Raw genomic sequence first — 12,555 nt, 5'->3', positions numbered from 1 at the left:
TTATAAACACTCTTCAATAGTGTGGCCTCCTACTGCATGGCCTGCTTGTTCTTCCGACCTCAACCCACTTGACTGTTTAGTGTGGGGGGGCACTAGAAGAGCCTGGTGTATCAGTCTCCAAACTGAATTGGAGGAAGAGTTCGGACGCACCTGCTTACTATCTAAGTTATAGAACATGTGCGTATGACACACGCACAAGACTGCTTGTCGAAAGAGGTGACTAAAGGGGCCCCATGGGTTCTTAACTTGCGAGCGTGGATTGGCAACCATGCGGCCCTTAGCTAAGTTCTGGCACTGTTTCCAGTTACTTGTGCCAGGCTCCGCACTTTCATCTATCCTATCCGACCTGCCTTAGTCAACTCTTGATCTTTTCTGACCCCGACGCTATTGTCTTTTTATAGCTAGGGTGTCTTTCATTTTGACGCCCTTCGTGGACCCTGTCTTTCTTTGGCCGATACCTTCATTTATCGAAGTGTCGGGCTCTTGCCAATTTTTTGACTCTGATTAGTGTTAATGTAGAATGGTTGCTTAGTAGTACCTCCTATTCAAACAATAAGCACTACCACCACCTGCGCGTGCGACAGATAATGGAAATAAATGTAGTGATAAAAGTAGTTAGCATAGGCCTACTCATTTACTGTACATAGCAAAAAATGATTACTACTTGTTTTACGTCGCACAGACGCAGATGGTACTTATGGCGACGATGGGATACGAAAGGGTTTGGAGTGGGAAGGAAATGACCGTGGCCTTAATAAGCATTTGCCTGGTGTGGAAATGGGAAACCACGGGAAACCATCTTCAGGGCTGCCGACAGTGGGGTTCTAACCCACTATCTCTCGAATGTAAGGTGCAAGCTACGTGATCGAAACCACGCAGACACTCGCTGGATGATAGCAAAAGATAAAACAAGTGGTGAAAGAAAATTGCAAAATGGTTCATATTCCAAACTGTGACGTGGGAAATTTAGGGTTGTAATGAATGAAGAAGACCATGAGATTTCCACTTACCAAGAGGAGTAGCAGTGAGTGTGTAGTCGTGGTCCATAAACTGTCCCCAGGCTACCACCATCACGGTTCCGGCGTGGTCATGGAAGCCTTCGTCAGGATGCACCGTCCGAGACACAATCCTGGGCAGAGGTAGTTGGTTGCCTGTCACACTGATACGTGGAGCCGTCATGCCGTCAGCGTAGAGGGGACCCACCAGCCTGTGAACAAGGAGAATTTGTACTTGACGCTGGGAGCCTGAAACTAACAGGATGTACAGTACAGCGTGTTCTGAAACAAGAAACTCAAAAATAAATAAGTTCTGAGAAATGAGCAACAGGCAGAAAAAGCTTTAAAACACGCATCGAGCCTCACCTCTCTCGGGCAGACGAGGGCGTACGTAGTCAGATGTGTCTTCCGCTAGCTCAAATCCATTTGTCAATACAAGATGCTTCAACCTAGCCTACTTTAAAGGTTGCTAATACCCGTAGTTTTTCGTTCTAGGACCATTCAACAACGGCACAAATCTTTGTCTTTTTGTGCGCTTACAATCAAATATTCCGCCTGCCATATAACCTCTCAGCTAAGAATTATTAACAAGACATCATCACGTCAACATGAGAAGAACTTTCGTCCGGCTCCGTGGTTAAATGGTTAGCGTGCTAGCCTTTGTCCACAGGGGTCCCGGGTTCGATTCCCGCCAGGGTCGGGAATTTTTAACCATAATTGGTTAATTTAGCTTTTTCTTGCTAGGGGCTTTACGTCGCACCGACACAGATAGGCCTTATAGCGACGATGGGATAGGAAAGGCCTAGGAGTTGGAAGGAAGCGGCCGTGGCCTTAATTAAGGTACAGCCCCAGCATTTGCCTGGTGTGAAAATGGGAAACCACGGAAAACCATTTTCAGGGCTGCCGATAGTAGGATTCGAAAGTACTATCTCCCGGATGCAAGCTCACAGCCGCGCGCCTCTACGCGCACGGCCAACTCGCCCGGTGGTTAATTTAGCTGAAACGGGAGCTGGGTGTATGTGTCGTCTTCATCATCATTTCATCCTCATCACGACTCGTAGGTTGCCTACGGGCGTCAAATCAAAATACCTGCACCTGGCGAGCCGAACTTGTCCTCGGACACTCCCGGCACTAAAAGCCATACGCCATTTCATTTTTTATCGAACTTTCAATGGAACAATTATGTGTGTTCAGAAATTTTATCCCCTGTTCAAGAGAACGAAAAAGCAATTGAGTTCCAATATTTTAAGAACATTCTTCGAATTATATAATGTATTTTAACTTCACGTATTCGGCATTTCGAATCGCATTTTAATGTGTATTTGTTACCTTGTCTATTTTACTTATACGAATTTTCGTCTGATGATGTTCAAAAGGAAGGAAAAAACATGTCTCGACATCCTTATTAAACACAATTATTTTAGTGTTGTAAAGATGGAACCTTTGATTGTACCCTTAAAAATTATGCTATCGACAATACGGGTTTACAATGAAATTCATTTTATGCTATGTAAATTTCTTCACTAAAAACTAAAGCAAACTCCATGACGCAACAGCCCCGAAGGGCCGTGGCCTATCAAGTCACCGCCGCTCAGCCCGAAGACCTGCAGATTACGAGGTGTCATATGGTCATCACGACGAATCCTCTCGGCCGTTATTCTTGTCTTCTTAGATGGAGGTCGCCATCTCACCGTCAGATAGCTCCTCAATTATAGGAACGTAGGCTGAGTGGACCTCGAATCAGCCCTCAGATTGAGGCAAAAAATCCGTGACACAGCCGGGAATCGAACCCGAAATTTCTCCACTACACGGAAACTACAGATATGGATACGTTTAGGGCTTAGAGGAGTGAGTACAGTTCCTCTGGTTATTCTTCTCTTAGTAGCCTCTTACGACACATAAGAGGCACAAATCATCATCTGCCAATCAGGTATTGGGCTAGGTGACCTGTTATGGTCTCACTCCATCTTTTAGCTGGACGTCCAATAGATCGTGTCTCCCTAGGTTTTGTATCGTACTATCGACTTTGGAACTCGTTCACAAGGCATTCTGTTCACGTGGCCTTGCCAGCTTTTCTTGTAGGTTCCTATGTAATTTAACACTGGATCTAAATTTACTTCTTTCACCATGTCTTCGTTCCTTTTATGATCCCATCGTGTGTATCCTACTGTGCGTCCCATAAATTTCATCTCAGCAGCTGTGATCCTAGTTTCATCTTGTCTTCTGATTGTCCATGCTTTGCTTTCATATGTAAGAATTGGCCTAGCTAGTTATTTGTAGACCGAGCTCGATAGCTGCAGTCGCTTAAGTGCGGCCAGTATCCAGTATTCGGGAGATAGTAGGTTCGAATCCCACTGTCGGCAGCCCTGAAAATGGTTTTCCGTGGTTTCCCATTTTCACACCAGGCAAATGCTGGGGCAGTACCTTAATTAAGGCCACGGCCGCTTCCTTCCCACTCCTAGCCTTTCCTATCCCATCGTCGCTGTAAGACCTATCTGTGTCGGTGCGTCGTAAAACAACTAGCAAAAAGTTATTTGTAGACTTGAAGTCTTGTGTCTCTCTGTACATTTGTTGAACTTCACTATCTTATCAGAAATATCCACATCAAGGAGCAGCCGAGGTAACCGAAGGTGTTAACTCTTTCTAACAGTTTGTTGTTGGGACAGATCTTACTTCTTCTTCTTCTCCTTCTTCTTTATCGGATACCCTTCAGGGTTGATTTTTCCCTCGGACTCCACGGGGGATCCCACCTCTATAGCCTCAAGGGCAGTGTCCTGGAGCTTCAGACGCTGGGTAGGGGATACAACTGGGGAGGATGACCAGTACCTCGCCCAGGCGGCCTCACCTGCTATGCTGAACAGGGGCCTTGCGGGGGGGATGGGAAGATTGGAAGGGATAGACAAGGAAGAGGGAAGGAAGCAGCCGTGGCCTTAAGTTAGGTACCATCCCGGCATTTGCCCGGAGGAGAAGTGGGAAACCATGGAAAACCAATTCTAGGATGGCTGAGGTGGGAATCGAACCCACCTCTACTCATTTGGCCTCCCGAGGATGAGTGGACCGCGTTCCAGTCCTCGTACCACTTTTCAAATTTCGTGGCAGAGCCGGGAATCGAATCCGGGCCTCCGGGGGTGGCAGCTAATCAAACTAACCACTACACCACAGAGGCGGACGTAAAATGCATTTTTGGTAAAAATGAAGGATTACAAGTCAAAATTATCCAGGAATATAATCATTACAAGTAATTTGATTACTTCCCAACTCTGTACGCGACCTTCACACAGCCCCAATTCTTTGTGTAGTGTTTGTTGTTGGGGCTCTTTACAACCTGGCAATTAGTTCTCACAAATCATTTTCTCCACTCCGTGCTCTCCTAATGAGTCGTGTGTACCTCACGAGCTTATCTCACTTGAAGACGTTGTTGCTTGCAATTGAATTAGTTACAAACACAAGACCAATCGTCCTCAGAATAGCGGGTTGGATTGCAATTGATGCCATTTCAGGTGTGTTTCGTTGGCTTCCAGTACTTTAAACAGCTGCTGCAAAAGTGCTTACACCACGGCATCTGTTACAATGTATAGCAATTGCATAAACCATGTAATAATAATAATAATAATAATAATAATAATAATAATAATAATAATAATAATAATAATAATAATAATAATAATAATAATAATAATAATAATAATAATAATAATAATAATAATAATATTATTAATAATAATAATAATAATAATAATAATAGTAATAATAATACAGCGTTATGCCTATCTGTGGAGCGCGATACAACTTATTTAGCATATACTGATTTTTCTTCTCCCAAAATCTCTTTATCTGGGCACTGAACATTTTTCTCTGTTGTTCAGTTCATGATTTATTAGTCCTCGTATTCATTTTCTCTGCAAAATGATGGTTGTCGACTGCTTTTTTGAACTATAGTCGATCTTGAATAATTTCCTATAGGATGTCAGTTTCCTGAGAGTCCTTTTCTATTTCACTAAGCCGGTTGTTCTTGGCTTTCATTGAGAGAGTAAGGTTGATTATCTTTCTGGCGAGTCTGTCATTGTTCATTCTGAGAATGTGGCCATAGAACTTTAATCGCCTTTTCCTGATAGTGTCGGTGATCTTTACAAAATTCTGATAAATCTCCCGAGAATTCCGCTTCATCCAGATTCCCTCAATATTCTCAATATTCTCCTTTCTTGTTTTTCTACTTCTTTAATAAGTGATCTGCCTCCAACGATCAAGGTTTCCGAGACGTATAGTGCTTCAGGCTTGATAACTGAGTTGTAATGTCTTAATTTTGCGTTCCTGGATATTGATTTTTGTTGTTATGGCCGTTCCAGGTGAGATTATAGACCTTCTGTAATACTGAGATTCTCTCCTTATTTGCTTCATTATTGTTATTATTCATCCAGCTACGGATAACATCATTTCAACTGTTTTTTTCCTTTGCCCACATTCGTTTTCGGCGAACTTCGTTCCTCTGTTCAGTCCACTTATTTGAGTTTTGACTTTTCCTGGAGACCATGGTGTTCTCCAAGTTTCTTTCGAAGAGGTTCACGTTATCACGTGTGATCCCCACATCTTGTAAGTCTTTTTTCCACCTCGGTCAATCAGGCTCCTTTGATATTTTTATGTAGAAAGTAGGCACAGATCCTACTGAACTCATTTGTCTTATATGACCATAGAAAGCGATTCTCCTTTTCCGAATTTTGTTAACGCGCTGCGGTTACGGAACCAAGCTCTTTATTGGGGAGACTACTGGGTTCGAACCCCACCGTTGGATATCCTGAGAATGGCTTTCTGTGGTTTCTTCCATTTTCAATTCCAGGTAAATGCAGGTAACAATATCTATTCAAAGGCCACTTGCACTTCCTTCCCCAATTTCATTCACCATCGTTCATTTCATCTTCAATAGCTCCTCAACTGAGGTTCGCGTCACGAAGAGCATCCGGCCGTAAAACATGCCATATAAAATTCATTTCGCCTCATCCGCTACCAGTTTTGAGAAGCAGGACTAAGGCCCGTATTCACCAACAACATTATCTCGGATAACAGGTATTATCCCAATGTAAAATTTTACTGGAGAAGGGGTAAAACAGGAAATCTAAGATAAAAGCCTTTCAAGATGGCAGCTCGTAGACGGCTGGAATATTTAACTAGAAGAGAAAATTTCAGCGTCCAGAAATATGACCAAGATTATGCAATAATACATCCTAGGTGGATAAAAATAACGACATTTATACTGTACTTCGAACACTACGAAGATACTGATTTTGAAACATTTTAGTTTCGACACTGTCAGTGTTATCCATGATGGAACATAACCTGGAATTGTACGATACACGACTGCATTAACTTTTTAATGAATAATTAAGGAATAATGCCTTAACTTTTGAGTGTAGTATACAATATGTAGGCTATAATTTGTTTTCTTATTTTCTATTACGGTATGTTAATTCTTTACGCTACCAAACTGAACAACAGTTCATTCTCTTGGAAAGTCATATTATGCTTCCTTATTCGTTTCTGGTCAATAACGGATATAATTTATGATAAAATATTGCAAACCCGGAATGGAATAAAAAACTTGCTTACACTTCAATAGTGGTAGCAGCACGTAGTCATGTGTTTTACGTACGTCATCCCCCTGTGGGTGGTGGCAGTAGAATAACACCTACGGTATACCCTGCTTGTCGTAGGAGGTGACTAAAAGGGGCTCCAGTGACTCTGAACTTTGGAGCGTAGGTTGGCGATCATGGGGCCTTTAGCTGAGTCCTAGCATTGCTTCCACTTACTGATGCCAGGCTGCCCGCTTTCATCTATACTATCCGACATATTAGGTTTGCGAGTGCTAGGGAGTCTTTTATTTTCACGCCCTTCCTGGCCCTTGTCTTTTTTGGCCGATATCTTCATTTATCGAAGTGTCGCATTCCTTCCATTTTCCCCCTGATCAGCGTTATATAGAGGATGGTTGCCTAGTTGTACTTCCTCTTAAAACAATAATCACCAGCACCACCTTTACGTACGTCAGTATGAAAAAATTAAGGTTCAAATTCAGATTTAAACGAAAACTTAGTTTTGGTAAACCGAGATAATACATTCTGTGGTGAATACGGAAGTGAGCGTTATCCGAAATAATGACACCCGAGTTTTGGAATCTAGAATAACAGCAAAAGTAGCTGACGTTGGTGAATACCAGCGTAATGGGTGGACACGTACGTTCTCGAGATGGCTGCACTGTTCGAACTGTGTGGTAGCTTGCATTCGGGAGGTAATGGCTTCGAACTTGACTGTCGGCAACCCTGAAGATGTTTTCCCTGTAGTTTCCCCATTTTCACACCAGGGTAATGCTGGAGTTACTTCCTTCCCAGTCCTGGCTTTATCCAATGCCATCGTTGTCATAGAACTTATCTGGAACGTTACAACAGCCAAAAGAAAAGTTCTCGCGGTCTGTGTGAGCGATAGTTAGCAGCTGGCACCAGACGAAGTTCGAGTGTTGCGAGAATGGGTAATTAAAACGTGCACAGGTGCATTCAATCAGTCTGCTCGTCACCTTCTTTATAGAAAGTGCCCAATCTGAAGTAGTTTTCCTTTCTAACGCCTTTCTCTTTCGGTCACGAAGACAATATTGCGTTCTCAACATGTTATCTTTAAGTTCAATAATTACAGTAAGTATCTTCTGTTTCGACGTCCAAGGGAATATTCTCTGATGCTTGTTGAATTCTGGGATGAGTACTGATCACGCCTTCTTCCCCAGTTTGAGTCCTGCTGAGTACCGTGTTTGGCTAGGTGTTTGCTCCTTGTACTCTGCCTGCAAAATGTCATCAATTTGGACCGATTCTAAGCGCTGAGAACGAAATTGTTTGGTTGCTTTCAATTAGCTCTCAGCACATAGTTATATATATTAGAAGATTTTTTTAGATCAATACAGCTTGATGACACTCCGTGGCTACGATCTATTCTTAGCAACTGTTAACTTACATCGTGAAACGCCGTCTTATTTGTCTCACTTCCGAATATAGAAAGCTGCCACTAGGACGCGTTAGTGATCATACTTGATTATTAGAAACAATATGAGCAATAATCCACTGTTTTAGCCCTTCAGGCAGGCAAGTCAATGTTGAAAACATGCTGGGGATATGAGCTACGAATTTTAGGCAAATAAAATATAATTAAGAATGAGAATATATTCTTTATATATTCCTAAAAAGTACAATTCTTTCCTTAATCATTGTTATTCGGTCAATTAGATCAGCAGTTTGCCTTTTCCTACCACTACGAGCGCTGATGTGAGTCAATATATTGTTTCACTTAAGCACCACTACGAGAGATAACGTGAGTCAATACAGAGTTTCACTTAAGCCCTTATAATCATATTCCGTATGGACATATCTCAAAAAATTAAAAAAAACACGCCCTGGGGTATTGAACCAAGGTGCACTTTACAGAAAGAATTATGTAAATAAGTTAATTTGACTAGGATTTGAATAAAAAAGAAGACGTGTAAAGAAACAAGCGATTTTAGGCTGTTTAGCTGGAACTCCATTTAGGCCGGAAGTGATTTTCTAAATTTGTTTGTCTTTTAGTTTGAGAGAACTATCCAAGATTCAAATTTGAAACGTCTTCGGGCACTTTAGGCCTTCAAATTTCGGCATAATTAAGGAAATTGATTAATTGTAGGTTTTTCGGAGTATGGGGAACCCTACTTTGTCTACTAAACAATGTTTTCAACATTAATAATCATCTCCCTTACGTTATATTGAAAACCTCATGGTTTCACTCACTTTTGTTTGAAAACGTCGAGTCTGCCACTTACCAACTTACGAATAAATATTCTTATTGTATGAATACAGAGCGATTATAACCAGATGTTTAGAGATATTGCCTGGCGAGGTTGGTAACTTTAATGTTAGTGAATATGTGCATTTTATGTATGTTGCTCGAGCGAAACTCAGGCCGAATGAAGAGTCTGATAATATTCTATATTCATAATACTTGCATTCGTACCCTATAAAATTACTTTATTATTATTATTATTCGTTTAGGCCTACGATGGACCACGTGGTTCTTAACTCTGGTGACCTCTTTTCTTCCTCTTAGCCCAGTATTCCTTCATTCTAGCACAATGGATGTCTTTTCTTTCTTGAGTCCATTTCACTCCTACTCCTGGACACAGTGATTTAGTTGTTAGTGACTGGAGAGAGTCAGATGTCTTCACTAACTTTCTGAATTTATCTCGGTTGTAAATGTCAATGTGATCAATGTTTAGGTATTGTGGGTCTTTCCGCACTAAATTCGTCCATTTGGCATTTGTTGCTTTCCCTCTAGATATAGTGTTGAAGATTCTTGAAGTGAGTCTCTGGCTGTCCATCCTGACTACGTGACCATAGAAGATTAGCCTTCTCTTCCTCATAGCTGTTGTAATGCTCTCTATTTTACTGTACAGTTCCTTGTTGTGCCTGATTCTGTAGCCATCTCCTTTTTTAATGGGACCCATAATCCTTCTGAGGATCTTTCGCTCTTTCAGTTCTAGTTTTCTGAGTTGTCCTTTAATTTAGGAAACAAAGTTATTTCGCACCCTGTAACGGTTCAACACGATACGTTAAAAAGTAAAAGAAAAACATAATACTACGTTGTTCCTCAGTGCCGTAGTTTCTACTTATATGTGTCCCGCATGCACTCGTGATGAATGGGACATCTAATTCTGATTTTCACAGGGGTATTGCTGCTCGCAGGTAGGATACGTCCGATTCGAAGAGAATCAACTTGCCGGCCGTTCGGTGATTGTTCCTCATCACTACCCGTATTATACACCCCCTTGCGTTTTCGAACGCTCAGTTGTAGGCTGGTATTTGAGACAGCAGCACTACAGTTCCTGTCAACATATTGACAATGGCTAGTGTATTCAACAACGACGAATACACAGTCATAATTTCAATCTCTGGAGAATCTAGTGGGAATATTAATGCATCCTATTAGAGAACATGTGTAGTAAAATTAATTATTTGTTTCACATCCCCCGCCTGTGGGTGGGGGCGGTAGAATAAAACCCACGGTATACCCTGCCTATCGTAAGAGGCAATTAAGAGGGCCCCCGGGGGCTCTCAACTTGGAAGCGTGGGTTGGCCTCAGCTGAGTCCTGGCATTGCTTCCACTAACTTGTGCCAGGATCTTCACTTTCATCTATCCTATCCGACCTCCCTTGCTCAACTCTTGTTCTTTTCCAACTCCGACGATATTAGAACATTCGGGGCCTAGGGAGTCTTACCTTTTCACTCCTATTGTATCCAGTTCTATGGCTAACTGGTTACCGTAGTGGCTTTTGGTCACAGAGGCCCCGAGTTCGATTCCCGGCAGGGTCGGGAATTTTAACCATCATTGGTTAATTTCTCTGGCACGGGGACTGGGTGTATGTGCCTTCTTTATCATCATGTCATCCTCATCATGACACGCCTACGGGCGTCAGGCCAAATCAAAAGACCTGCACCTGGTGAGCCGAGCATGTCCCCGGACTCTCCCGGCACTAAAAGCCGTACGCCATTTCTTTACTCCCCTCGTGACCTTTGTCTTTCTCTGGCCGATAGCTTCATTTTTCGAAGTGTCGTATCCATTTCATTTTTTCCCTCTGACCAGTGTTATATAGAGGATGGTTGCGCAGTTGTACTTTCTCTTAAAAGAATAATCACCACCATTACCATCTGTTTCACACCCGAAATACAGCACGTTGTAGCGCTTCTTTGTAAACCAGTGATTAGGCATCCCATTAATCGCTATTGTATGCGGAACACTTATATGTAGAAAGTACGGGGCTGTACGGCAATCTGGTATATTACCCACTATAATTCTGCTCTTGTTTAACCGGTACCTTGATCCTTCCTTCTAGAATTAATTTTACACAGGGTTAATAATCGTACGGTCTTTGCACTAAATGACGTTCTTTTTCCCTCGTTCATTCGATTTCTTACTTCTGAAGAGTTTAACGCAATAGTACCCCTCATTGATCATGAGGGTGGTGAAGGTATTAAAATAAAGATAAAGGAATAAATGCAAAGTATTTGGATCGAGGACATCTTGTACTGAAAGTAATTAGAAAGTGAGTTAACAATGCAGAGCTGTTTTGTAACTGAACGACTAATCGGCCATCCACTTTGCATACACTGGAAACTCTCTCGGATGATGTCGGAGATAAAATTATTGCACTATGAATAATTATTAAGTACTTATAATTATAAAGAACATTACTCGTTGTTACGCACTGCTTTAATGCGAGTCAGACAACGAGCCTCCGGAATGCATTGACCTGCCGTAGTGGAAAGCTGTGTCCCTCTTCCTGACGGCAATCAGTTGACCATGCCATCGGTTTTATGATGAATAGTGCTGGCCAGTTCTTTATTTCTGATTCATAAAGAAATAAGTACACATCGCACCTGGAAAACTGTTCACAACTTGACGAAAACAATGTATTCCCTGTTTGATTCCTCACAGCGTCTGCTCCTGTATCTCCGTCGAGAATTCTCCCATTGAGACTTGAGATCATTGCTGAGACGAAAAATGAGCCGTTTGTTTGGAGCCTGTATTCAGACACTTTCTTTTAGTAGACTACATTTGATGGATGATTTATTGGAACGTCCGTATTATATTTGTAAAATAACATTCGAGGACTTGCGCTAAATCAATCAATCAATCAATCAATCAATCAATCAATCAATCAATCAATCAATCAATCAATCAATCAATCAATCAATCAATCAATCAATCAATCAATCAATCAATCAATCAATCAATCAATCAATCAATCAATCAATCAATCAATCAATCAATCAATCAATCAATCAATCAATCAATCAATCAATCAATCAATCAATCAATCAATCAATCAATCAATCAATCAATCAATCAATCAATCAATCAATCAATCAATCAATCAATCAATCAATCAATCAATCAATCAATCAATCAATCAATCAATCAATCAATCAATCAATCAATCAATCAATCAATCAATCAATCAATCAATCAATCAATCAATCAATCTCTAATTAAGGCTATCGCTATGGTGGCACATTCCCTATCGATTTTTTTTTGTTTGTTTCTTTCTTAATCCATTTACCCTCCAGGCTTGCTTTTTCCTTCGGATTCAACGAGTGATACCACCTCTACCGTCTTAATGGCAGTGTCCTGGAGCGTGAGACGTTGGGTAGAGGATACAACTGGTGGGGAGGACCAGTACCTCGCCCAGGCGACCTCACCCGTTATGGTGAACAGGGGCCTTCTAGGGGATGGGAAGATCGGAAGAGAGATGGGAGCAGCCGTGGCCTTAAGTTAAGTACCATCCGGGCATTTGTCTGGGGGAGATGTGGGAAGCCACGGAAAACCACTTCGAGGATGGCTTAGGTGGGAATCGAACTCCCCTCTACTCAGTTGACCTCCCGAGTTTGAGTGGATTCCGTTCCAGCCCTCGTACCTTTTTTAAAATTTCATGGCAGAACCGGGAATAGAACTCGGGTCTCCGGGGATGGCAGCTAATCACTCTAACCAGTACACTACAGAAGCG

The 12,555-nt window shown here is 41.8% G+C and overlaps 1 protein-coding gene across 1 annotated transcript in view; it reads right to left on the bottom strand.

Annotated features, from left to right (window-relative positions):
• cysu (Curly Su) overlaps positions 1-12,555 on the bottom strand; it is a 231,237-nt gene that overhangs the window by 58,536 nt on the left and 160,146 nt on the right. Inside the window, exon 7 of the mRNA XM_068227559.1 lies at positions 1,011-1,207. Coding sequence (XP_068083660.1) covers positions 1,011-1,207 — 197 coding nt within the window. The remainder of the gene's footprint in view (positions 1-1,010; positions 1,208-12,555) is intronic.

The sequence above is a fragment of the Anabrus simplex genome, chromosome 1, assembly GCF_040414725.1.
Source record: "Anabrus simplex isolate iqAnaSimp1 chromosome 1, ASM4041472v1, whole genome shotgun sequence".
Classification (NCBI taxonomy): Eukaryota; Metazoa; Arthropoda; class Insecta; order Orthoptera; family Tettigoniidae; genus Anabrus; species Anabrus simplex.
This window is presented reverse-complemented; position numbering and strand designations above follow the sequence as displayed.